This window comes from Octopus sinensis, linkage group LG27 (assembly GCF_006345805.1).
Source record: "Octopus sinensis linkage group LG27, ASM634580v1, whole genome shotgun sequence".
Classification (NCBI taxonomy): domain Eukaryota; kingdom Metazoa; phylum Mollusca; class Cephalopoda; order Octopoda; family Octopodidae; genus Octopus; species Octopus sinensis.
Genome location: NC_043023.1, coordinates 3,560,985 through 3,588,764, shown reverse-complemented (window position 1 = coordinate 3,588,764; position 27,780 = coordinate 3,560,985). Strand labels below are relative to the sequence as shown.

General features: G+C 39.1%; 1 protein-coding gene across 2 annotated transcripts in view; it reads left to right on the top strand.

Annotated features, from left to right (window-relative positions):
- LOC115225338 (phosphatidylserine synthase 2) overlaps positions 1 to 27,780 on the top strand; it is a 70,918-nt gene that overhangs the window by 18,256 nt on the left and 24,882 nt on the right. For both annotated transcript variants that reach the window (XR_005004037.1, XM_029796289.2), the window contains exons 4-9: positions 10,501 to 10,568; positions 17,149 to 17,280; positions 19,249 to 19,299; positions 21,277 to 21,390; positions 22,168 to 22,286; positions 23,696 to 23,810. Coding sequence is in view for 1 of the 2 variants with exons in the window: in XM_029796289.2 (XP_029652149.1) it covers positions 10,501 to 10,568; positions 17,149 to 17,280; positions 19,249 to 19,299; positions 21,277 to 21,390; positions 22,168 to 22,286; positions 23,696 to 23,810 (599 nt within the window). In the remaining variant the exon portion in view is untranslated. The remainder of the gene's footprint in view (positions 1 to 10,500; positions 10,569 to 17,148; positions 17,281 to 19,248; positions 19,300 to 21,276; positions 21,391 to 22,167; positions 22,287 to 23,695; positions 23,811 to 27,780) is intronic.

Sequence of the window (27,780 nt, the reverse complement as noted above, 5' to 3'; positions counted from 1 at the left end):
CACTCCTACGCCTATATATATATATATGTATATATATATATATATATAATATATATATATATATATAGATATATATATAAACACACACATATATATTAACGTGCATGTGTTTGTATAAGAGAGAGGTGATATGTGATGAAGGAAAGTAGGTTTGTGCAGGGAGATGCTGAGGATGATGGAGAAATATTGAAGTGTTTGTGTGTGCGTGCATGCATATATGTGGGATGGGTGCGATGGGGTGGGGCTTAGCTTGTTTGATTGCATGAATACACATACGTGTGTGTGTGTGTGTGTATATATAAATATGTATTATGAGTGTATATGTTTACATGTGCATATATATAAGGCGCAGGAGTGGCTGTGTGGTAAGTAGCTTGTTTACCAACCACATGGTTCCGGGTTCAGTCCCACTGCGTGGCATGTTGGGCAAGTGTCTTCTACTATAGCCTCGGGCCAACCAAAGCCCTGTGAGTGGATTTGAAGGACGGAAACTGAAAGAAGCCTGTCGTATATATGTATATATATATATATATATATATGTGTTTGTGTTTGTCCCCCTAGCATTGCTTGACAACCGATGCTGGTGTTTTTATGTCCCCGTAACTTAGCGGTTCGGCAAAAAGAGACCGATAGAATAAGTACTGGGCTTACAAAAGAATAAGTCCCGGGGTCGAGTTGCTCGATTAAAGGTGGTGCTCCAGCATGGCCGCAGTCAAATAACTGAAACAAGTAAAAGAGTACATCAGTATGTATAAATATGTAGATGTGTGTGTGTGTATATATCTTGCTCTTGTTTCAGTCATTTGACTGTGGCCATGATGGAGCACCACCTTTAGTCGAGCAAATCGACCCCAGGACTTATTGTTTGTATGCTTAGTACTTATTCTATTGGTCTCTTTTGCTGGACCGCTAAGTTACTTGGACACAAACACACCTGCATCAGTTGTCAAGTGATTTTATTTGTGGTGACACATAAAATCACCCACTATACTCTCGGAGTGGTTGGCGTTAGGAAGGGCATCCAGCTGTAGAAACACTGCCAGATCAGGACTGGAGCCTGGTGCAGCCTCCTGGCTTCCCAGACCCCAGTTGAACCATCCAACCCATGCTAACATGGAAAACGGACGTTAAACGATGATGATGATGGAAATTGTAGTTATGATTTCCATGCCGATGACACGCAAAAAGCACCATCCGATCGTGGCCATTGCCAGTCTCCACTGGCACCTGTGCCGGTGGCACGTAAAAAGCACCCACTACACTCTTGGAGTGGTTGGCGTTAGGAAGGGCATCTAGCTGTAGAAACACTGCCAGATCAGATTGGAGCCTGGTGCAGCCATCTGGCTTGGCAGCCCTCAGTCAAAATCGTCCAACCCATGCCAGCATGGAAAACGGACACTAAATGATGGTGATGATGATGAAGGATGATATGTCGTTAGCAATTACTGTTTTTTCCTCACCACATAATTAAATTCTTTATGCTCACTTTTATGAAATAATTAATCACATTCACTACAGATTAATTTCTGTTTTCTAAGTGCTATGTCATCACCAGGTAAGTATCTCCTCAGGTGCGGTGTCACTGGTGGAGGGACATCACCATCATCATCATCATCACCATCATGATCACTGCCCTCACCACTATCATTATTGCCATTGTTGTCGTCATGTTTACTGCCGTAAACATCATCTTCATCATCATTATTGAACTATCAGAAATCAATAATGACAAATCAAACCATCTCAAAAGGACATGACTTATTGACGAATGGGGACACAACAAACAGGCACAGGGTAAATCAATATATATATATATATATATAACATATATATATATATATATATATATTATGTACATACACTTAAAATGTGCATATGTATGCATACATATATATACATATATATACACACTAACATTATCTATATACACACACAAACATATATAAACTACATATACACACATAAGCCTATATATATATATACACACACACACACACACACACACACACATATATATATACACACACACACACACAGATATATATATATATACACACACACACACATATATATATACACACGTAAAATGTGCATGTGTATGCATACATTTATATGTATATGTGTGTGTATGCACATATATATATATACACACTAACATTTTATTATATATATATATATATATACCAACACACACACCCACCAACCCTGTAACTATATACATCATATTAATCTACATATACACACACATAAGCCTATATATATATTATATATATATATACATATATTTATATATATATATATATGTGTTGTGTACACACTACACATGCACATTCATAACAAGCAGTATATTCATGTTGTATATGCATGAATTCTGAAGCATGTTGCTGCGAACTCTTTGTATACACACACACACACACACAGAGCTTCTTTAATATATGTATGTGTTTGTATACCACTATCATCATTGTGTGTGTGAGCATGTGGATATATATATACATGCATGTATATGTTGGTTTTTCAACATGAGCCAACACAGTCCAACACATGTTTCTCTATCCTTTTTATTTCCTGAAGAAGAGCTTGTGCTCAAAATGTCGAAGCCGTTTCTAGTTACTTATTCTTTTTTCCCATTGAGTGTTAAACCAACGATTATCCTGGTTTTGACTTTCTTTTCTCTGTTATTATTCCTGTCATTAATTTTGAACCCTAGTCTCCTTGTTATGACCAAAAAGTGAGCCAGTATACAATACCAGGACCTTCTAGAGATAGCAGTCAAATCTCTTTCCCTACCATCAGACCACGGCCCACCATTTTTGGAAGAGGAAAGAAATACCAAAAAATAAATTTTTTCTATTGAAGGCACAAGGCCTGAAATTTTGTGGAAGGGGTCTAGTTGATAACACTGACCCCAGTGTTTCACTGGTACTTAATTTATTGACTCCAAATAGATGAAAGACAACGTCGACCTTGGTGGAATTTGAACTTTAGTTGAACTAATTGACCCCAAGACTTATTCTTTGTAAGCCTAGTACTTATACTATCAATACACACACACACACACACACACACACACACACACACATACATACATACATACATACATATATATATATATACAACAGGCCCCTTTAAATTTCTGTCTACCAAATCCACTCACAAGGCTTTGGTCAACCTGAAGCTGTAGTAGAAGACACTTGCCCAAGGTGCCATGCAGTGGGACTGAACCAAGAACCATACCAGTATGTATGTATGTATGTATGTATGTATGTATGTATGTATGTATGTATGTATGTTGTATGTATGTGTGTGTGTGGTGTGTGTGGTGTGTGTGTGTGGTGGTGTGTGTGTGTGTGTGTGTGCGTGCGCGTGCATGCATGCATGTATGAATGTGAGTATGTATGTATGTATGTTTGTATATATATTGATAAAAATGGTAAGACAACAAAAGAAAGCAGGAGACCTCAATATTATGTAAATAGAGGAAATTTATCTGTAAAATAATATGTGACAATTATTCAGTAGCCATGATAAAACTCCGAGTTTCGGATGCCGAGGTGGAAATCCACCTTATCCAGTTATCCAGCCATCAGAAAAAATGCTATGGAAAATGACCGTTATACAAAGAGAAATTACTGTGTCATTGACCGTTACTCTCCCCCTTACTTAGCGGTCATTCGAATAGCTCTTTTGTCTTAATAACGGTCAATCACACACTAATTTCCCTTTGTATAACGGTCATTTTTCATAGCATTTTTTCTGATTGCCGGATAACTGAAGAGATGGTGTTGTGGATTTCCACCTCTACATCTGAAACTTGGAGTTTTATCATGGCTACCAAATAATTGTCACATATTATATTTACAGATATATATATATATGCATGTGTGTGTGTATAAATATATATATATATATATATGCATGTATGTGCGTATATGTGTGTATATGTATGTATGTATGTATGTGTGTATATATATATGCATGTATGTGTGTATATGCATGTATGTGTGTATATGTATGTATGTATGTTATATATATATATATATATATATATATATATATATATATATATATATATATATATATATATAATATTATGCATGTATGTATGTGTGTATATATATATGCATGTATGTATGTGTGTATATATATATGCATGTATGTATGTGTGTATATATATATGCATGTATGTATGTGTGTATATATATATGCATGTATGTATGTGTGTATATATATATGCATGTATGTATGTGTGTATATATATATATGCATGCATGTATGTGTATATATATATATATATGCATGCATGTATGTGTAATATATATATATATATATATGCATGCATGTATGTGTATATATATATATATATGCATGTATGTGTGTATATATATCTATATGCATGCATGTATGTGTGTATATATATATGCATGTATGTTCGTATATGTATGTATGTATATATGTATATATATATGCATGCATGTGTGTATGTGTATATATATATGTGTGTGTGTGTGTGTGTGTGTGACATTAGTTTGTGACAGTTGTTGTTGGTGAAACATGAGATGGCATCTTGGACCAGGACTGGTCTAATGAAATTAATCCTGGTTTAACACAAGATCACTTACATAGATCAGATGTTCTTTAATACTGACCGGCTTGAATAGTCGTGTATCCGTGCACGTGCATGGATGAAAGTGAATCGGAACAAACTGGGCTGAATGGGAGACAGCTATCGTCTGGACAAGATGATGCAGTGTATATGTATGTATGTGTGTCTTTGTATGTGTCTATACACACACAACACACACACATATATATATATATCGTGCCAGTAGCACGTAAAAAGCACCGTCTGATTGTGGCCGTTGCCAGCCTCGCCTGGTCTCCATGCCAGTGGCACGTAAAAAGCACCCACTACACTCATGGAGTGGTTGGCGTTAGGAAGGGCATCCAGCTATAGAAACATTGCCAGATCAAACTGGGCCTGGTGTAGCCTCCTGGCTTCCCAGACCCCAGTTGAACCATCCAACCCATGCTAGCATGGAAAGCAGATGCTAAATGATGATGAAGTGAAAGAACTTATAGTAAATGCACAAACAAAAATCATACACAGAAGGTCCCTAATCCCTTATCAGTTATCGATCAGAGGGTATGATGCAGTTTCATGCCTTTAACAATAAGGTTGCTTCCCAGATAGAAGAATCTGCAAGAATCAGAGAATATTGGACTGAGAACAAACAAATGATACAGGGATAACAAGCGATACAGAAGTGAGCATAGTGGGGACACACGGACACACATACATGCACACATAGATTCGAGGGTGCTGAAAAGTTCCTGGTTTTAAGAGTATCACAAAAGGACTAGTTTGAGGCCCAGTCATCCTAGTTCTTTTCACAGGGCTTAGAAAAACTGAAGGACCACTGCAATGAGTGTGTGAATCTGAGAGGGGAATATATTGAATAAAATCATAATTAACTGATCCTCCAGAATTTTCTTTTACTCAAAGTTGGGACCTTCTCAGCACCCTCCTATGTATGTTTGTGTGTGGGGTGGTGGTGCAAAAAGGAGAATAGAGCTCATAACATGAGTATATATTTATTTTATTTTCTTTTATTCTTTTACTTGTTTCAGTCATTTGACTGTGGCCATTCTGGAGCACCACCTTTAGTCGAACTAACTGAACCCAGGACTTATTCTTTGTAAGCCTGGTACTTATTCTGTTGGTCTCTTTTTGCCGAACTGCTAAATTACAGGGATGTAAACACACCAACATTGGTTGTCAAGCAATGGTGGAGGGACAAATACGGACACACATAAATATATACATTATATTATATATATATTATATATATATATATATATATATATAATATATATATCTCAATATACGAAAGGCTTCTTTCAGTTTCTGTCTACCAAATCCACTCACAAGACTTTGGTTGGTTGACACTACTGTAAAAGACACTTGCGCAAGGTGCCACACAATAGGACTGAACCTGGAACCATGTGGTTAGTAAGCAAGCTTCTTACCACACTGACATGCCTGCGCCATATATTTGAGTGTGTGCTTATTTGGATGTGTGTATATACACACATTAACACACTCATACATATACACACTTATGTATCATATATATAATTTCATAATCATCTTGTCAGATGATACTGCTAGTTTTATATAAATGCAAGAGGCAGAAAATGGAATTCCTGTAACTTTATTCAGAACCACTTTGGTGATAGTGGAGGCACATGGCCTGTTGGTTAGAGCAGCGGACTCGTGGTTGAGGGATTGCTGGTTCGAATCTCAGTCCAGGCAATGTGTGTGTTTGTGAGTGAAACACCTAAGCTCTATATGGCTCCGGCAGAAGGTAATGGTGAACTTCTGCTGACTCTTTTGCCGCAACTTTCTTTCACTCTTTCCTCCTGTGTCTAGGAGCTCACCTGTGATGGACTGATGTCTCATCCAGGTGGGGAACTTATACGCCAATGAAACTAGGAAACCGGCCCTTATGAACCAGGCATGGCTCCAGAAGGAACAAACAACTTTGATGGTAGTGGTTCCGAATAAACAGTTGGATGAATTTCATTTTCTGTATTTGACAGTTTTTAAATAAACTCTATGGACACAAGGGAATTTCCAAAGTAAATCCAGTGGCATACAGCCCCACACTTTTGTTGATATCAGGTAGTTGAATACTATGAACAGGCTTTAACCCTTTCATTATCAACCCGGCTGAAACCGGTTCTGGCTCTGTAGTACAAATGTCTTGTTTCCATAAGTTTTGAATTAAAATTTTCCAGCATACCTTAGTCACAATTTATGTTCCTAACACTAGCTTAATGATAACTAAGTTATTTTATTAAATTCTTTGTTATATTTAACCCTTTTGATATCAATCTGGCTGAAACCACCTCTGGCTCTGAGTACAAATGTCTTGTTTTCATAAGTTTTGAATTAAAATCTTTCACCAAACCTTAGTCACAATTTATGTTCCTAACACTAGCTAAATGGTAACTAAGTTATTTTACTAAATTCTTTGTTATATTTAAAATTAATTGAAAGAAACACAGAGCATCTCAACAGAAATATGGTAAAAAAAGGGTTAAAGACAGTCAGTCAAATGTGTCCTCAATGTGCACAAGATTTGGCTGCTATTTCTAACAAGTGAAACAAAATCTGCAAATTTACCCTTTTGATACCAACCTGGCTAAAACCACCTCTGGCTCTGTAGTACAAATGTCTTGCTTTCCTAAGTTCTGAATTAAAATCTTCCACCAAACCTTAGTCACAATTTATGTTCCTAACACTAGCTTAATGATAACTAAGTTATTTTACTAAATTCTTTGTTATATTAAGCTCTTTTGATACCAAACCCTCTGAAACCGGCTCTGGCTCTGAGTACAAATATCTTGCTTTCCTAAGTTCTGAATTAAAATCTTCCACCAAACCTTAGTCACAATTTATGTTCCTAACACTAGCTGGATGATAACTAAGTTATTTTACTAAATTCTTATATTTAAAATTAATTGAAAGAAACACAGAACATCTCAACAGAAATACAGTAACAAACAGATTGAAAATGATTTTAAAAAAAATCTTTGTCTAAAGATTTGCAGAAGGGAGATGTTCTGTATGTTTGTACATATATGGATATGTATGTATGTATGGGTGGATGGATGGATGGATATGTATGTATGGATATGTAGGTATGTATGTAGGTATGTATGGATATGTATGTATGGATGGATGGATATGTATGTATGGTTGTATGATTGTATGTATGGTTGTATGATAGTATGTATGCATGCATGGTTGTGTGTGTGTGTATATGTGTGTGTATGTATGTATGTGTCTACATATGTATGTGTCTATGTATGTATGTATGTATGGATGGATGTATATGTATGTATGTAGTAATAATAATAAATAATAATAATAATGATAACAACCATTGGATGGACTTCATAAACATTTAATGCCTCACTTTGCACATTTCCTCAAATCACATGATTGAAAAACTCACTCTCCGGTCAACATCATTAGACGGTGGCTGGCATAATGGGACAGGAGCCTTATTTGCATATTCAAAATATTTCTCATAAGGAAATTTAAACGATACACACACACACACACACACACGTGCGCTGGTATAGTTGTATGGATGAGCACAGGTGTGACTGTGTGGGAAGAAGCTTGCTTCCAAACCACATGGATTTGGGTTCAATTCCACCATATGGCATCTTAGACATGTATCCTTTACTCTAGTCCTGGGCCAACCAAAGTCTTGTAAGTGGATCTGCAGACGTAAACTAAAAGAAGTCCATCAGTGTGTGTATTTTTGTGTCTGTCCTCTATAACCCCTTGGCAAGTGGTGTTGGTTTGTTTACACCCCTATCACTTAGCAATTCAACAAAAGGTGACCAATAGAAAAAGTGGTTGACTTTAAAAATTAAAAGTAAAGAAAGAAGTACTGAGGTTGATTTGACTAAAACACTTCAAAGCGGTACCCCAGCATGGTTGCAGCCCAATTACTTAAATAGCTAAAAGTTAAAGGAAAAAGTGAGGTGCATACGTAAGCATATGGGATGGATGAATGCATATTGTAAAGGCATCATCGAAACATATGTAGGAGATATGAAGATATAAATGATTTAATAACATCTTGAGTGTTTGTTTCCATTTTCTATTTTTCCTATTTTTCTCCTAAATATGTCTTGCTTGTCCCCAGATTCAAATCCCACACAAGTGTGTCCATTGTTTCCTAGGACACTTAAGCAACATCTAGCTGTCTTGGACTTATTCTCTCAAATCCTTCCTACATATTGTACACATAAAAGTATATATATATATATATATATAGGCGCAGGAGTGTCTGTGTGGTAAGTAGCTTGTTTGCCAACCACATGGTTCCAGGTTCAGTCCCACTGCATGGCACCTTGGGCAAGTGTCTTCTACTATAGCCTCGGGCAGACCAAAGCCTTGTGAGTGGATTTGGTAGACGGAAACTGAAAGAAGCCCGTCGTATATATGTATATATATATATATATGTGTTTGTGTGTCTGTGTTTGTCCCCCTAGCATTGCTTGACAACTGATGCTGGTGTGTTTATGTCCCCGTTACTTAGCGGTTCGGCAAAAGAGACCCATAGAATAAATACTGGGCTTACAAAAGAATAAGTCCCAGGGTCGATTTGCTCGACTAAAGGCGGTGCTCCAGCATGGCCGCAGTCAAATGACTGAAACAAGTAAAAGAGTATATCAAAGAAGTTTGAAAATGCCACTATATAAGATAAATTTTAATTTTCTTAGAAATTTTACATGTTTCGGTTCTTCTTGAAAAAACAAACCTTATCAAAAATATTTTAAAAAGTTAGGTGTAATAAAAAAGTTCATAATTGTTTCTTACTGGTTTCAACAGAATCCACGTGGTGGAATTATGTGGGGAGTAGCATAATAGCTGTCTTATGTGTTCGAATAGAACTAAGGTAATGATCAGTGGCTCATAAAACCACCACGTGGATTCTGTTGAAACCAGTAAGAAACAATTACGAACTTTTTTGTTACACTTAACTTTTTAAAATATTTTTGATGAGGTTCGTTTTTGCAAGAAGAACCAAAACATGTAAAATTTCTAAGAAAATTAAAATTTATCTTATATAGTGGCGTTTTTAAACTTGTTTTTTATAAATATATACCCACTCGTATACGACCTACACTTATATATATATACACACACACATTAGATTGTCCGGAAAGTTTGTGCCGATTTGTAATAGCTTACCTTTCGACTTATTTTAGAACATGGTTGAGTCCATAAAATAGGATTTGACTACACCTCCATTTAGAGCACAGTTTAAGCTATCTTTTCCTGGAAGAAGGTTTATGTTCCTATAACCTGTGTTAATTCTGTAACCCTTTAAAATGGAAGATAAGAAAGTTCATTTTCGGCACTTGATGCTTTGGGAACCAGACAAAAATTGCTGCAGCTCGGCTGAGATGTGTTACTCCACCCTCCATATTCACCAGATATTGCTCCTTCAGATTTCCACTTATTCAGGTCTCTGCAGAATAGTCTTAATGGTAAAAATTTCAATTCCTTGGATGATGTAAAAAGATACCTTGATGAATTCTTGCCGTGAAACAACCTCAACTCTGGGAAGAGGGTATTTTCAAGTTAAAGGAAAGATGGAGATGCATTGTGCAACAAAATGGTTCATATTTGGTTGATTAAAAATGTAATGGCAAGTATTTATTGACCTTTTTCTTCCCTTTAAAAATCGGCAAGAACTTTCTGGACAACCCAATATATATATACGACAGGCTTCTATCAGTTTCTTTCTACTAAATTTATTTAGAAGGCTTTGGTCAGCCCAAGGCTGTAGTAGAAGACACTTGCTAAAGATATCACACACTCGCACACACTTATACACGTATGTACATGCACAAACCCATATACACATTTATATACATACATTTAAATATCTTTGTTTATTTATTCAGCATTCTGGCGCCTTGTACTGTGCATGAGTATAGTTTATGAACTGAGTCTTGTCTTCCTGCTTTTCCAGGTAAGTCACATCTCAAGCCTACCACTCTGCCATGGGGTAGAGTCTCATTGAAAAGAATGGGTGGGAAGTGGTTGCAAGAGTGTGTAGAGTGAATGAAGTAGGGGTTCGAATATATTGTTGTGCTGGGTGGCAAGGGGTCAGGGATTAATACAAGTTGAATACAAGGTTGTGGAGAGTAGGTGATGACTGGCAGTACAAAAGGAAGAAGAAGAACAGAATATAATAATACAGTAGATAGGAAAAGGATGTGAGAAAGGGAGATGACTTGTGTGGACAAGTTGCGAGAGTGTGAGTGGAGAGACATGTAATGTGAGAAAAGTGAGAGATGTGTTTTGATTGGGGCAAGTCAAGAGGAAGTAGTTCAGTGGAGAGAGAGAAGGATAGATAATTTGGCAGCATAGAAGGGTAAGGTAATCAATGTAAAATATGGGTGGAGAGGGAGGATAGATAATTTAGCAGCATAGAAGGGTAAGGTAATCAATGTAAAATATGGGTGGAGAGGGAGGATAGATAATTTAGCAGCATAGAAGGGTAAGGTAATCAATGTAAAATATGGGTGGAGACGGAGGATAGATAATTTAGCAGCATAGAAGGGTATGGTAATCAATGTAAAATATGGGTGGAGAGGGAGGATAGATAATTTAGCAGCATAGAAGGGTAAGGTAATCAATGTAAAATATGGGTGGAGACGGAGGATAGATAATTTAGCAGCATAGAAGGGTAAGGTAATCAATGTAAAATATGGGTGGAGAGGGAGGATAGATAATTTAGCAGCATAGAAGGGTAAGGTAATCAATGTAAAATATGGGTGGAGAGGGATAATGTTAAGAGTGAAGGATGGATGTCAAGTGGTTTTGGTTAGTGAGAAAGATAACTGATGCTGTAGAAAAGATGATAGAATGTGTAATTCTCTCTTCATTTAACTACAGCAATAGAATACTGTCGTTGAGTAATAGAGAGTGAGAGATTGAAGAAGGTGAGAAAATTAGGCAAAGGGGCCTAATTTTGTGTATAGACATTATGCTTCCAGAACCTCACTTTCACTGAGATAAATGGGGCATCCCAGTCCTTTGTCATCTCCTCTGAGATTCAAAATCCTGAGGTCACCTTTCATCACTTCATCTCATGCCTTCATAGATCTCCTTTTTTCACAAGCTCCATCCACCTTAAGTGATTGGCTCTTTTTTTATACAACTGTCCACATCAATGTGCATAATGTGTCCATTCCAGCACAGTTGTCTCTGTTGCACACTGCATCTAATGTCTCTTATGCCCAACTCTTCTCCACAGATGTTTATACTTTGTTGTTCACACACCCACTTACCCTGCACATCCAGCCGAGCATGATAACTTTATTTCTCTGTAGTCTTTACAGGTCCCTTGCATTCAGGGCCCATGACTCACTCCCTTATAACCTTACTATTCGTACACAAGCATCATACAATGTTCTGAGAGAGAAATCTATTTATAAAAATTCTAGTTTTATAAAGTTAAATGTAAGAATCGAAATCAATCAACATCAATGGAAATTGCAGCTGTGATACCAGTGCCGGTGGCACATAAGAGAACCATCCGAACGTGGCCATTGCTAGCGCCGCCCCGACTGGACTTGTGCCAGTGGCATGTAAAAAGCACCATCCGATCGTGGCCGTTTGCCAGACTCGTCTGGCACCTGTGCCGGTGGCATGTAAAAAGCACCCACTACACTCACGGAGTGGTTGGTGTTAGGAAGGGCATCCAGCTGTAGAAACATTGCCAGATCAGACTGGGCCTGGTGCAGCCTTCTGGCTTCCCAGACCCCAGTTGAACCATCCAACCCATGCTAGCATGGAAAACGGACGCTAAACGAAGATGATGATGATGTAAGGCCTGTTGGTTCCAAAGTTTTGCTCCCATACTGAGGGTTCCTTTCCTAATTCTACTACGGAATCAGCTCTCAACTATTTTATGCCCATGGACCCCCTTTGATTCCTATTATATTCTACTGGACCCCAAAGTCATTCAATGTGTATTAAACAAGAATTCTATTGCATTTTTATAATTAAATATTATTAGGAACTAGCATAAAATCCGCTCAATGGAGGCACATGGCCAAGTGGTTAGAGCAGCGGACTCGTGGTCGAGGGATCGCGGGTTCGAATCTCAGACCAAGTGATGTGTGTGTTTATGAGTGAAACACCTAAGCTCCATGCAGCTCCGGCAGAAGGTAATGGTGAACTTCTGCTGACTCTTTCGCCACAACTTTCTCTCCCTCTTTCCTCCTGCATCTTGCAGCTCCCCTGCGACGGACCGGCGTCCCATCCAGGTGGGGAACCTATACACCAAGGAAACTGGGAAATCGGCCCTTATGAACCAGGCATGGCTTGAGAAGGAACAATGTGAATAAATAAGCATTACATTTGACAGAGTAATATGAATGCTGTTGAGTTAATCTACTCTGTTATGGGTTAGAGGACAATGATAGCTTGGAGATAAGTGAGAACAGGGCCCTGGTGAACTCCTACCTCTATATTCATTTCATTGCTGTGCTTGTTGTTAAGTGTTACCTTATTGGCACACCTTCTGTACATGTCTTCTATGACTCTCACAAGTCATTTATCCATTCCCAAGCTTCCTCAACAACCACCAGATCACAAAGTGAGGGACTCTGTTAAAAGGCTTTCTGCAGGTTGATGCAGGGCTGGGTTAAGACCCATAAAGGTCTTGAGCACTTTAAAAGATTTTGGTGCCCCCATATATACATATAAACAATAACAAACCATAAAAGAAATTTTTATTTTTCAAAATGAATCAAAAGTAATTGTAAGATGGAAAATAATGTTTATTTTTGCATATTTCCCCTTCATTTATATTTGAAAAGTTTTCTCCAATTTTTTCTTAATTGCAAAGTCTTTGATCAGATCCTCACCATGACACCATGAACACTTCATAATTATATTTCTGATCATCTAAACTACTTTGAATATTATCTTGTCAAGTTTAAAGTGATTTCTTTTGTGCCATAAACCATTTACCGTTTCTATGCTGCAACATTTCTATTGATGCCCTAAGCCCGTGCTTCTTTTGCTTAAAAGTCAAACCAGTACTGGATGCAGGGCTGGATTAAGACCCAAAGAGGCCCTGAGCACTTTAAAAGATTTTGGTGCCTCCATATATATGTAATTCAAAATATAAACAATAATAAACCATATTATAAATTTTCAAAATGAAACAAATCTAAGAGTAAGATGGAAAATATTTTTGTATAATTCCCCTTCATTTATATTTGAAAAATTTTCTACTTTTTTTTAATTGTCTTTGATCAAATCTTCACTTTGACACCATGAACACTTTGAAATTATATTATATTGGCGTTAGGAAGGGCATCCAGCCGTAGAAACTCTGCCAGATCAGACTGGAGCCTGGAGCAGCCCCTGGCTTCCCAGACCCCGGTCGAACCGTCCAACCCGTGCTAGCGCGGAAAACGGACGTTAAACGATGATGATCATCATCATATAAACTGCTCTGAATATTATTTTTAACAAGTGCAAACTGATTTCTTCTATGCTGTAAGCCATTTAGGCATAGTGTATCTAGGAGTACATTATGTAAGGTCAGGGCCAGTTTAAGACCCATAGACCCTAAACACTTATAAGACTTTGGTACCCTCATATATTTGTAATTCAAAATCTAAACATTAATAAAGCATAAAATATATTTTTATTTTGCACAATGAATCAAAAACTAACAGTAAAATGGAAAATAAGGTTTATTTTTGTAAAATTCCACTTTTGGAAAGTTTCAACTTTATGTTTAATTGCAAAATCTTTGATCAGATCCTCAAAATTAATCTTTCGTAACACATCTGTATCTTTACTTAATAGAGATAAAGGCATCCAGCCTGCCTTGAGGCATAGTTGTTCTGATGAGAGGGGCTGTGTGGTAAGTAGCTTGCTTACGAACCACATGGTTCCGGGTTCAGTCCCACTGCGTGGCACCTTGGGCAAGTGTCTTCTAGTATAGCCTCGGGCTGACTAAAGCCTTGTGAGTGGATCTGGTAGACAGAAACTGAAAGAAGCCCATCGTATATATGTATATATATATGCATGTGTCTGTGTTTGTCCCCCTAGCATTGCTTGACAACCGATGCTGGGTGTGTTTACGTCCCCATAACTTACCGGTTCAGCAAAAGGGAATGATAGAATAACTACTAGGCTTACATAAAATAAGTCCTGGGGTCGATTTGCTCGACTAAAGGTGGTGCTCCAGCATGGCCACAGTCAAATGACTGAAACAAGTAAAAGAATAAAGACTAAAAGAATACTTCAACTGAGAAAATGAATCCACGGCTGAGCAATTTGTGACCATTAATGCTAAAAATATTCAAAAGCCAGTGTCTACATTGCTTTCTACAGGTTGAATCAGGGCTGGATTAGGACCCACAGGGGTCCTAAGCAGTTGAAAAGATTTTGGTGTTCCTATATATATAGCAATCCAAAATATAAGCAACTAGCAGCATAGCCCGGCATTGCCCGGGTATGTAAGAGCCCCTGGAGCAGACATGATGCTCACTGTGAATTTTAAAAAAATTCCTGCCAATTTGAGAAAGATATTGTCGAAAATATGTCATCTTGAATTTGAACGCGATTTCCCAAAATGGCATGATTTTATCGATTTTTTTCTGATGGTAAGGTATTGCATGGAAAATTAACGTCAGAATTATACATTAAGCTTCACCATGATTTTGGTGAAAATCGATTGCAAGTTGCGAAAACTACAACAGAAAATGTGTTGCAAATAAAAAGCTTAGATTCTCGACCCCATGTCAAATTTATCAATCTCTTTTCAGAACTGGAGGAAATTTTCAAAATTTTCGCTGTGTTAGTTTTGAATTATGACATTGGTCTATGTGTGTGTCAAGTTTCATCAGAATCGGTTGAAAGCCGTGGTCAGGGTGAAGGTACAACCTGACAGACACACAGACAGACAAACTGCCGTTTATATAGAGAGAGATAATGAATCATAAAATAAATGTGAGGGTTGGTGACAGGAAAGGCATCCGACAATAAAGAACCCAGTTCAGCAAATTCTGACCAAATTCTTCCAAGCATGGACAAGTAGATGTTAAATCGATGATGGTCATTATCTGTCTGTTAGTCACCTTCTTTGCCCTTCTAACTGTTGACTGTGATGATGCTGTGTTAGTCCTTGTACGAGGAGAAGTCAAAAATTATCTGCACTTTTGCCATAACTGAACACCTTTTTGATCTCCATGTGTCCAACACACGTGGACATGCCTACAAAGTCAGAAAACAACACAGCTCCCATGACTTTCAGAAGCATTTTTTCACGCTCAGAGTTGCTGAAGCGTGGAATAAACTGCCTGCGTCAGTTGTTGACTGCCATGACACTGCATCCTTTAACCCTTTAGCATTTAAACCGGCCATATCCGGCCAAAAGTATTCTGCTTGTTTTATGTTCAAACTGGCCAGATCTGGTCTCTCACACCAACCCTACAATATTATTTTAAAAATGAACAGCTACCTCATCATAATCTCATAGCTACAAGATAATGCTTGATTAGTTCAAAGCAATATGGATAAAAAAGGATTAATTTTGGCAGAATAATGTGAACACTAAAGGGTTAAGGCCCTCATGCTTTCCGAAATCCGCCGAAACTACACCTGATTATATATACACTTTAGATGAGCTGCAGTGCACCTGAGCACTGTACACAATTATTATTATTATTATTATAACATATTTTTATTATTGCCACACTACCTTCCGTGCATGCTTATAGTTAGTACTATTGTGGTCGTATGATCAAAGTTCGAGCCTCATCGCACCATTGTTTATCCGGCTTTACGGAGTAAGCACGGTTCCTCCACTAGCAATGTGCACCAAAGCAGAACAAGGGGCAGTGATCCAAGAGATGGTAATGATGAACCGGTTCACCATTATCATCTTTCAAGCTTGCTGAATCTTCTCATCAGTGGTGGAGGTTGACTGGGTGACCTGCTTCCTCTTCATGCATCATGTGAGTGGATTTGGTAGACGGAAACTGAAAGAAGCCTGTCATATATATATATATATATATATATAAAAGAAATATTGAATTTCTAAATCTCTCGTAGAGAGGTGTACGGTGGTGGAGCGATATAATGGTTGTATACTGTCAATCTAACAAGAACGTGACAGTAGGGGGTACACCACCACTGTATAGCCCTAGGAAGGATCGAACGCCTCCTGACAGCTTTGACACATTTTTTTTTCCCTGTGTCACGTTCTTGTTAGATTGACAGTATACAACCATTCTATATATATATATATATATATATATATATGTGTATGTCTGTGTTTGTTCCCTCAACCATCACTTCACAACTGATATTGGTGTGTTTACATCTCCATAACTTAGCGGTTCAGCAAAAGAGACCAATAAAATAAGTACTTGGTTTACAAAGTCCCGGGGTTGATTTGTTTGACTAAAGCCCTTTAAGGCGGTGCTCCAGCATGGCCACAGTCAAATGACCGAAACAAGTAAAGAATAAAAAATGAAATGAATAAGATCTTTTTTCTTTTTCTCTTCTGTTTGCAGACTGTCCATGATGCCAGGCAGTTGATGACACACCTGGATCCGAAACTAGGATCTCCACTTCCAGAGAAGGATTACGGCGGCAACTGTTATATCTTTGATTCCAACCATTCAGACCCATTCCATAACTTGAAGGTAAGGATCAGAGACATACAGACAAGGAGATATCACACATACACACACACACACCAGATATGTATACACATATACAACATAGATCACACGAAACCCTACAGACTTCATACACATACATGCACCACATCAACACATGCACACACCACACATTTGCGCGCCACACATACACACAAGCCCCGCACATGCTACACACACACACACCTATCTTTGTTCACTTCACCCTTTTTAAATTGCTGATTCTGTCACTGTTGACTCCACCCACTCCCCATAACTGATGCTCTATCATTGAATCCGCCCATTTTCCATAACTAATACTGTTATTAACTCCACCCACTTCAGGCTTTGTTCAAGTCACAACATCATTGGCTCCACCCATTTCATCACTATGACTGCCATTGTTGACATCATTCATTGTACACCTTTGATGCCCTATTAATGTTGATTCAATGTTAGCTCCACCCAGTTCAGAATTTGGCACCACCCACATGTTGACACCCCTCCTATCAGCATCCTGATATTTTAAATATTTTACTGTGGGCCCTATTTTTACTACTTCCATGTGTGTGTGAGAAACAGTGGAGTGGATTTGATGTCATTTGAACCCACATCTTCATACGTTGTTTTTATTTTTATATGTAATCTATTCTATTATTTCCTGACTTTTGTACGTAATTCTATGTACTGTATATGCTCCTTTGATAAGTTGTAGTGCTCCTGAGCACTATACACAATAATATCATTATTATTATTATTGTTATTGAGTGAGAGAGCAGTGCATGCCATCAAAGTGACACTGGGGTAAAACATACGAAGCCCAATATACCCATCATGACTACTCGTCTGATAATGGTACACTAGGCACATGCATCACAACCATATGTGCGCAACACGGTGATCTCATATCAAGATAAGCAGTGCATGACCTTGCAGGTGGGGCCCAGCTAGAATTTTCTTCAGGTCGAGTAACCCATCCCACTCAAAAGGTCCCTGAATAAGGGTTGTTTAAGGATGTTGAATGAACCACCCATGTTTCCAGAGGTGAATTATTCAAACCCAAAGAATCCCTCTCAACACATGGCTATGATGCTCCCCCACTACTTCTGCTCGTCATCAGAGATGCACATATCGTCAGCCACTAAGGGACATGCTCAACTGGTTAAGGTCAAACAACTGACAAGCAAATCTGTGGTATTGAGCAGAATATTTGCTGTAGGCCATCTTTTATACCAAGACAAAACAATGTACATGATAACATTTCCAATCAGTTAAGATCAGAAGCCATGAGAGCCACTGCCTGGTACTGCATCAGGACATTTATTATTATTATTATTATTTACTCTGCCCATTTCCTATAACTGATGTTCTTTCATTGTTGTCTCCACCCTTTTTCCCTAACTGATGCTCTATCATTGAATCTGCCCATTTTCCATAACCAATACTCTGTTTTGTTAACTCCACCTACTTAAAGCTTTGTTCAGATCACAAAATCATTGGCTCCACCCATTTCATCACTATGACTGCCGTTATTGACATCATTCATTGTACACCTTCGATGCCCTATTAATGTTGATTCCACCCACTACACACTGGCTCTTTTTCTTCATTTTGTGCACTGTGAGACACTAAATCATTGCTGATTCCACCCACTTTAGGCATCATATTTTTGACGACACCCACTTTACACCTTCACCATATTGTTGACTCCCACTTTACGTTTTAAATACTATATCAATGTTAACTCCACACAGTTCAGAATTTGGCACCACCCACATGTTGACACCCCTCCTATCAGCATCCGGATATTTAGACATTTCACTGTGGGCCTTATTTTCACTACTTCCATGTGTGTGTGAGAGGCAGTGGAGTGGATTTGATGTCATTTGAACCCAGATCTTCACACATTGTTTTTATTTTTATATGTAATGAAAATGAACCATTTTTCCTCTCTTTCTCTCACCCAAACCCCAGGACAAGATGGATGGTTTCGTAGTAACACACTTCCTTGGATGGTGGCTTAAGGTAAGTACTTTCTTATCTTTTATGTGATTCAGCCATTGACTTGTGGCCATGCTGGGGCACCACCTCGAAGGCTTTTCAATGGCCCATAGATGTCCTCTTCTTCATTTTCCTAATCACATTGGTGTCCAGATGGCAAATGATTTCCTCTGCAGAACATATTTTATTGTCATGGTCCCATAGAACAATATCTGGCTGATTGTACTTAAATTTGATCATCATCATCATTATCATCGTTTAACGTCCGCTTTCCATGCTGGCATGGGTTGGACAATTTGACTGAGGTCTGGCGAACCAGATGGCTGCACCAGACCCCAATCTGATCTGGCAGAGTTTCTACAGTTGGATGCCAACCACTCCAAGAGTGTAGTGGGTGCTTTTACATGCCACTGGCACGAGGGCCAGTCAGGTGGTACCGGCAACGGCCACACTCAAATAGTGCTTTTTCTGTGCCACCTGCACAGGAGCCAGTCCAGCGGCACTGGCAACGACCTCGCTCAAATGTTTTTTACACGTGCCACCAGCACAAGTGCCAGTAAGGCAACACAGGTTATGATCACACTCGAATGGTGTTTTTAATGTGCCATCGGCATGGAGGCCAGCTTCTTACTCTGGCAACGATCTCACTCGTATGGTACTCTTAGCACTGTTTTCATTTTTAAGTTCCATGAATATTCTTTTGACCCATTGGTCTCAATAAAATCAGCTTAACCCTTTTGTTACCAACCTGGCTGAAACCAGCTCTGTAGTACAAATGTCTTGTTTTCATAAGTTTTGAATTAAAATCTTCCACCAAACCTTAGTCACAATTTATGTTCTTAACACTAGCTTAATGGTAATTAAGTTATTTTACTAAATTTTTTTTTATACTTAGAATTAATTGAAAGAAACACAGAGCATCTCGACAGAAATATGGCAACAGAAGGGTTAATCTGCTAGTGTATTTTCTCACTTATTCCAGCTTGTTCAGGCTACCACATCATATTTCATGGGAAGATAATATCTAGAGGACATTCTCTCACAGTTGGCAGTAATATGGTTCATGCCACGGAGGCAATGATGGGTGACTGAGGCCTTTGGTAATACGCCGTGCTTCAGAAGACCCATCAAGCCAAGTGAAATCGTATTTGTGGCCAATGCTGGTGTCATGTTACTGGCACACATCCAGTGGCACATAAAAAGCACCCATTACACTTTTGGAGTGGTTGGCATTAGGAGGGAGGACATCCAACTGTAGAAACCATGGCAAATCAGATTGGAACCTGGTGCAGCTCTCCAGCTTACCTGCTCTGGTCAAACTGTCCAACCCATGCCGGCATGGAAAGCGGACGTTAAATGATGATGATGATGATATATATATATATATATATCAAACCGTGGAGATTAGCGACGTACCGTAAAAAAGGGAATACAAAGGAGTGACAGAGAGAGAGAGGAGAAATGGAAAGACAAGAAAAGATGTCAACAAGAAACTATGGCATTACAACTAGCCAGGAACAGTCTTCGCTACATTTGCAGTACCTGCCAGAGGGAGTGTTTGTCCAGGATAGGACTACACAGCCACAGCGGGAGATGTATCAGGACATGAAATGTAAAAGCCAGACTGGACTATTTTATGCGCAACTCCATTGTCTCCCAAGACAAAAAGGATGCCAACAACAATATCAATATCTATAAAGCTGAAATGCAAAAAAGTTGTTAGATTTCTTGGTTATTTGTCTCATTTTGGGATGGGAACGGTTTAAGGGGCGGTAGATGATCAGGATGATCCTGGGATTGAAAACCTGCCCTTCATTTGGTTCTTGAACATCCAGTATTGGGATCTGATTTAAAAGCATTTGGGTTGCTATTTCTAGCATGTAAAGCTTGGCTGATTCTCGCCATCTGAGCCTACATATGTAATGTGTGTGTGTGTGTGTGTGTGTGTGTGTGTGTGTGTATGTCTACTTTCTACATTGTTCCTTTGTTTCTGTTTTCTAGACACTGATATTAAGAGACTGGTGGCTATGTACGGTGTTGAGTATCATGTTTGAGGTTTTGGAATACACCCTGGAACATCAGCTACCCAACTTCAGTGAGTGCTGGTGGGACCATGTAAGTATATATATATCATTTATCATTTACTTGTTTCAGTCAGTAGACTGTGGCCATGCTGGGGCACCACCTTGAAAAACTTTTAGTTGCCTGAATCAATCCCGGTACCTTTATTTTCTTTTTTTAAGCCTGACATTTATTCTATCAGTCTCTTTTGTGAAACTACTAAGTTACTGGGATGTAAACAAACCAACACCGGTTGTCAAGTGGTGGTAGGTGACAATCACTGACACACCTTAGCACCTGTAATCGTTTCTGAGCCCTGGGTCAGTCCTGTCTTGTTACATCATAACAACCCTCTCATTCAAACCCCTGTTGAGTACTCTCTCTTTTACTCTTTTACTTGTTTCAGTCATTTGACTGCGGCCATGCTGGAGCACCACCTTTAATCGAGCAAATCGACCCCGGGACTTATTCTTTGTAAGCCTAGTACTTATTCTATCAGTCCCTTTTGCCGAACCACTAAGTGACGGGGACGTAAACACACCAGCATCGGTTGTCAAGCAATGCTAGGGGAACAGACACACACACACATATATATATACATATATACGACAGGCTTCTTTCAGTTTCCGTCTACCAAATCCACTCACAAGGCATTGGTCGGCCCGGAGCTATAGCAGAAGACACTTGCCCAAGATGCCACGCAGTGGGACTGAACCCAGAACCATGTGGCTGGTTAGCAAGCTACTTACCACTTTCATCCTTTTCCTCATTAATCCCCTTAATCCACACAAATCCTTTCTATATGTTTCTCTCTCTCGTGTATATTTTCAGTGGATTATGGATGTCCTGGTGTGTAATGGTTTAGGGATCTACCTTGGCCTGCAGACCCTCCGTTATTTGTCCCTCAAGCAGTATCATTGGAGGGGCATGTGGAACATACCCACCTACAGGTAGGTACTCTGGCTGCTCAGCCTGCACACTCTGTATAGTCTCTGTTGAGTTAAAATTTTCCTTGGGTGTGTGGATTTGGGTGGGGTGGTAATTGAGTTTTAGGTTAGGTCGTTATGGAGAGGTGTTCTGGAAAATTCTTTATTGATTAAATTTGGGATTATGCTATTGTTTAAAATTTATTCATATATGTGGGACTTTGTTTGGAATTCATTCATATATGTAGAATTTTGTAAGCAGGTGTGCATATTTAGGTGTGCACACCTGTTGCCAAAGTTCTATATGCATGAATAAATTCTAAACAAATTTCCACATCATCATCATCATCATCATCATCATCATCGTTTAACGTCTGCTTTCCATGCTAGCATGGGTTGGACGATTTGACTGAGGACTGGTGAACCAGATGGCTGCACCAGGCTCCAATCTTGATCTGGCAGAGTTTCTACAGCTGGATGCCCTTCCTAGTGCCAACCACTCCGAGAGTGTAGTGGGTGCTTTTATGTGCCACCGGCACGAAAGCCAGTCAGGCGGTACTGGCAACGGCTACGCTCAAATGGTGTTTTTTACATGCCACCTGCACAGGAGCCAGTCCAGCGGCACTGGCAACAACCTCGCTTGAATGTTTTTTTCACATGCCACCGGCACAAGGGCCATTAAGGCGACACTGGTAACAATCACGCTCGAATGGTGCTTTTTACATACCACCAGCACGGAAGCCAGTCAGCTGCTCTGGCAAAGATCACGCTCGGATGGTGCTCCTAGCGTTCCACTAGCACAGATGCCAGTCATCGAATTTGATTTCAATTTTGATTTCACTTACCTCAACAGGTCTTCGCATGTATATCTTTCTTTACTACCCACAAGGGGCTAAACACAGAGGGGACAAGCAAGGACAGACAAAGGGATTAAGTCGATTACATCGACCTCAGTGCATAACTGGTACTTAATTTATCAACCCCAAAAGGATGAAAGGCAAAGTCGACCACGGCGGAATTTGAACTCGGAACGTAACGGCAGACGAAATACCTATTTCTTTACTACCCACAAGGGGCTAAACACAGAGGGGACAAGCAAGGACAGACAAAGGGATTAAGTTGATTACATCGACTCCAGTGCGTAACTGGTACTTAATTTATCGACCCCGAAAGGATGAAAGGCAAAGTCGACCTCGGCGGAATTTGAACTCGGAACGTAACGACAGACGAAATACGGCTACGAATTTCGCCCGGTGTGCTAAAGTTTCTACCAGCTCGCCGTCTTCGCATATACACTTTACACACAGGGTATCGGTCAACTCTCTGCACTAGTAGAAGACACTCTCAAACAAACAGTGTTTTAAAGGATTTTGGTTGCTATTTCTAACAGGCTGTTGTTGTTAACATACGATCTTTTCTTTAAACATTTCCAGTGGCAAGCTGAGACGAGTGGCTGCCCAATTTACCCCCTACAGTTGGACAGACTACGAGTGGACACCGACCAGCAGCCTTAAGCGGTGGATGGCCATGCTGGGAGTCATTGCAATAGTAAGGAAAACACTTTTCTTATTCTCTTTTCTCATCATCAGCATCATCACCATCTGCATTTCATTTCTATACTCGAAAACACTTTTTTTTTACTCTTTATCTTTTTCTCTTATTTTCCCTCTTTTTCTCTCTCTCTCTTTCTCTCTCACTCTTTCTCTCTCTCTCACCCTCTCTCTTCCTCTTTCTCTCTCTCTCTTTCTATCTCTCTCTCTCTTTCTCTCCATCTCTCTTTCTCTCTATCTTTCTCTCTCTCTCCCTTTCTCTCTCTCTCTTCTCTCCATCTCTCTTTCTCTCTATCTTTCTTTCTCTCTCTCCCTCTCTCTCCTCTCTCTCTCTCTCCTCTCTCCCTCCTCTCTCTCTTTCTCCCCTCTCCCTCCTCTCTTCTCCCTCTCCCCACTCTCTCTCCTTCTCTCCCTCCCCTCTCTCCCCCTATCTCCTTCCCCCTCTCCCCTATCTCCTTCCCCCTCTCCCCTATCTCCTTCCCCCCTCTCTCCTTCTCTCTCCCCTCTCTCTCCCCTCTCTCTCTCCTTCTCTCTCTCCTCTCTCTCCTTCTATCTCTCCTTCTCTCTCTCCTTCTATCTCTCCTTCTCTCTCTCTCCTTTCCCTCTCTCCCCTCCCCCCTCGCTCACCCTCTCCTTCTCTCCCCTTCTCCCCCCCTCTCTCTCTCAACCCCTCAAAGTCAGCTCTTTCATATGGACTAATTCTTGTGACAAGTACAGGCAGGATTAGCAATCTGATTATCAGCTTGGCAGTATATCATTGATGATAATCCTTCCTACTATAGGCACAAGGTCTGAAATTTTGGTGGGGAGGGGGTTAATTGATTACATTTACTCCTGTACTGGACTGGTACTTATAGTGATGATGATCATATATATACATATATATATCAGGGACGTGCTGCCTGGATAGGCAAGGTAGGCAGTGCCTACCTAGAAAGAAATAGATCAATCGTAACATTTTCCTTTCATGGCAAAATATGCACCTAATTCAATAAAATTATGAAGGTTACTCTGATCACGATGCATAAAATGCAAAATATTTTATTCGTTTGTAGATTAGGTAGGCATAATTTGCCCCTGCTTTTCAATCTCAGTATTTAAGCTATGCATAGGACTGCTGTAGTACACATGCTGTGTACACTCCTACAACAACGTTTTCTTTATGTGCTATAAAGGCAGAAGTAAACCTGCCTTCAACTCAGTCGTGTACCTGTGTTTCACTTATTTTTTTTGTGTTTTGCTACATAGATGTCACCAACTGCTACCCTGAGTAATTATTCACAGCATGTGCCTGATATATATATATATATATATATATATATATATATATAATATATATATCATGATAGATTGCTAGTCACTATACATTCTTTATTTTCCCTCCTTGTTTCTCTCCTTGTTTTCTTTCTGTGGAAGAGCATAGGCTCAAAACATTAAAGACTTTTTTCACTTCCTGAGTGTTATACTAATACATCTGTTTGTTGTCTACAACACCTGTCATCATCTTTTGTTTTGTTTTTTTTGTGAATTCTCCTCTACACACACACACACATATATATATACACAACGCACACACAGAGTTATATATATATATATATATATATATATATATATATAATACATATATATATATATATACCATATTCTATAATTATAAATATAATTTGCCTACGTATAAAAAAGTATGTTATTGTCTGAGAGATCTTTACGGTAGCAAAAAGGAATTTTAACCTCTTTATTTCTAAATTCGGTGCATGGTGAAGCACTTAGCTGACCCCTAATTATAATTATGTTTATAATTATATTATTTGTATAATTTTACCTAAAAGGGTTACATACCGATCTTTTTGGTAAAATTATTAATTATTGATTAATTAATTTTACCTTTTATTATTAATATTGAAATCATATCTATCTATCTATCTATCTATATATATATATATAATATATATATATATATATATTATATATATATATATACATATACACACACAAAGGTGCATGGCCTAGTAGTTAGGGTGTTGCACGCATAGTGGTCGGGGTTTCAATTCCTAGACCGGGTGGTGAGTTGTATTCTTGAGCAAAACATTTCCTCTCCCATTGCTCTGCAATCACATTGACACCTGACATGTGGTACACCATACACCTGTTCAGATATCAATTTGATGGAGAGTGTGAGTTAATGTGTGTCACAAAAATTTGACCCCTATAAACAAATCATTTGTGCAGGTCATTCAGCAAAAAGGTTATACATGGTCTTTGACGGGTGAATCCATCATCATATCTCTTTACTCTTTTACTTGTTTCAGTCATTTGACTGTGGCCATGCTGGAGCCACCACTTTTGTTGAGCAAATTAACCCCAGGACTTATTCTTTGTAAGCCTAGTAGTTATTCTATCGTCTCTTTTACTTCTTTTACTTGTTTCTGTCATTTGACTGTGGCCATGCTGGAGCACCACCTTTTGTTGAGCAAATTAACCCAGGACTTATTCTTTGTAAGCCTAGTAATTATTCTATTGGTCTCTTTTACTCTTTTACTTGTTTCAGTCATTTGACTGTGGCCATGCTGGAGGCACCACCTTTTGTTAGCAAATTAACCCCCGGACTTATTCTTGTAAGCCTAGTAGTTATTCTATCGGTCTCTTTTACTCTTTTACTTGTTTCTGTCATTTGACTGTGGCCATGCTGGAGCACCACCTTTTGTTGAGCAAATTAACCCCGGTTATTCTTTGTAAGCCTAGTAGTTATATCTAATCGGTCTCTTTACTCTTTTACTTGTTCTTGTCATTTGACTGTGGCCATGCTGGAGCACCACCTTTAGTTGAGCAAATTAACCCCAGGACTTATTCTTTGTAAGCCCAGTACTTATTCTATTGGTCTCTTTACTCTTTTACTCTTTTACTTGTTTCAGTCATTTGACTGTGGCCATGCTGGAGCACCACCTTTAGTCAAGCAAATCTACCCCAGGGCTTATTCTTTGTAAGCCCAGTACTTATTCTATTGGTTTCTTTACTCTTTTACTCTTTTACTTGTTTCAGTCATTTGACTGTGGCCATGCAGGAGCACCACCTTTAGTCAAGCAAATCTACCCCAGGGCTTATTCTTTGTAAGCCTAGTACTTATTCTATTGTTTCTTTACTCTTTTACTCTTTACTGTTACTTGTTTCAGTCATTTGACTGTGGCCATGCAGGAGCACCACCTTTAGTCAAGCAAATCTACCCCAGGGCTTATTCTTTGTAAGCCTAGTACTTATTCTATTGGTTTCTTTACTCTTTTACTCTTTTACTTGTTTCAGTCATTTGACTGTGGCCATGCTGGAGCACCACCTTTTAGTCGAGCAAATCAACACTAGGACTTATTCTTTGTAAGCTTAGTACTTATTCCATCGGTCTGTTTTGCCGAACCGCTAAGTTACGGTGATGTAAACACACCACCATCGGATGTCAATCGATGTTGGTGGGGGAGGGACAAACACAGACACACAAACATATACACAGACACACACATGTATATATATACTTATATACGACAGGCTTCTTTCAGTTTCCATCTACCAAATCCACTCATAAGGCTTTGGTCGGCTCGAGGCTATAGTAGAAGACACTTGCCCAAGGTGCCACACAGTGGGACTGAACCCGGAACCATGTGGTTGGTAAACAAGCTACTTACCACACAGCCCACCAGCATCATCATCAGCCGTTCAAGAATTTAGACCTGGAGATCTCGAAGGGCCTTCGACTGCAACAAGACGACCAAAGTTTTTTTTTCCAAGGTCTGGTGTCTCCCGCCCCTAAGCCCTAGACCATCACCTAATCACCCTTACCCGTCTTGTTGCTAAACAACAACAACCACCATCGTCATCAGTTAACATCCATTATCCATATGGAATGAGTTGGATAGTTTGACCAGTGCTGGTAAGTCGAGGGGCCTGCAACAGACCCCTGTCTGATTTGGCATGGTTTCCAC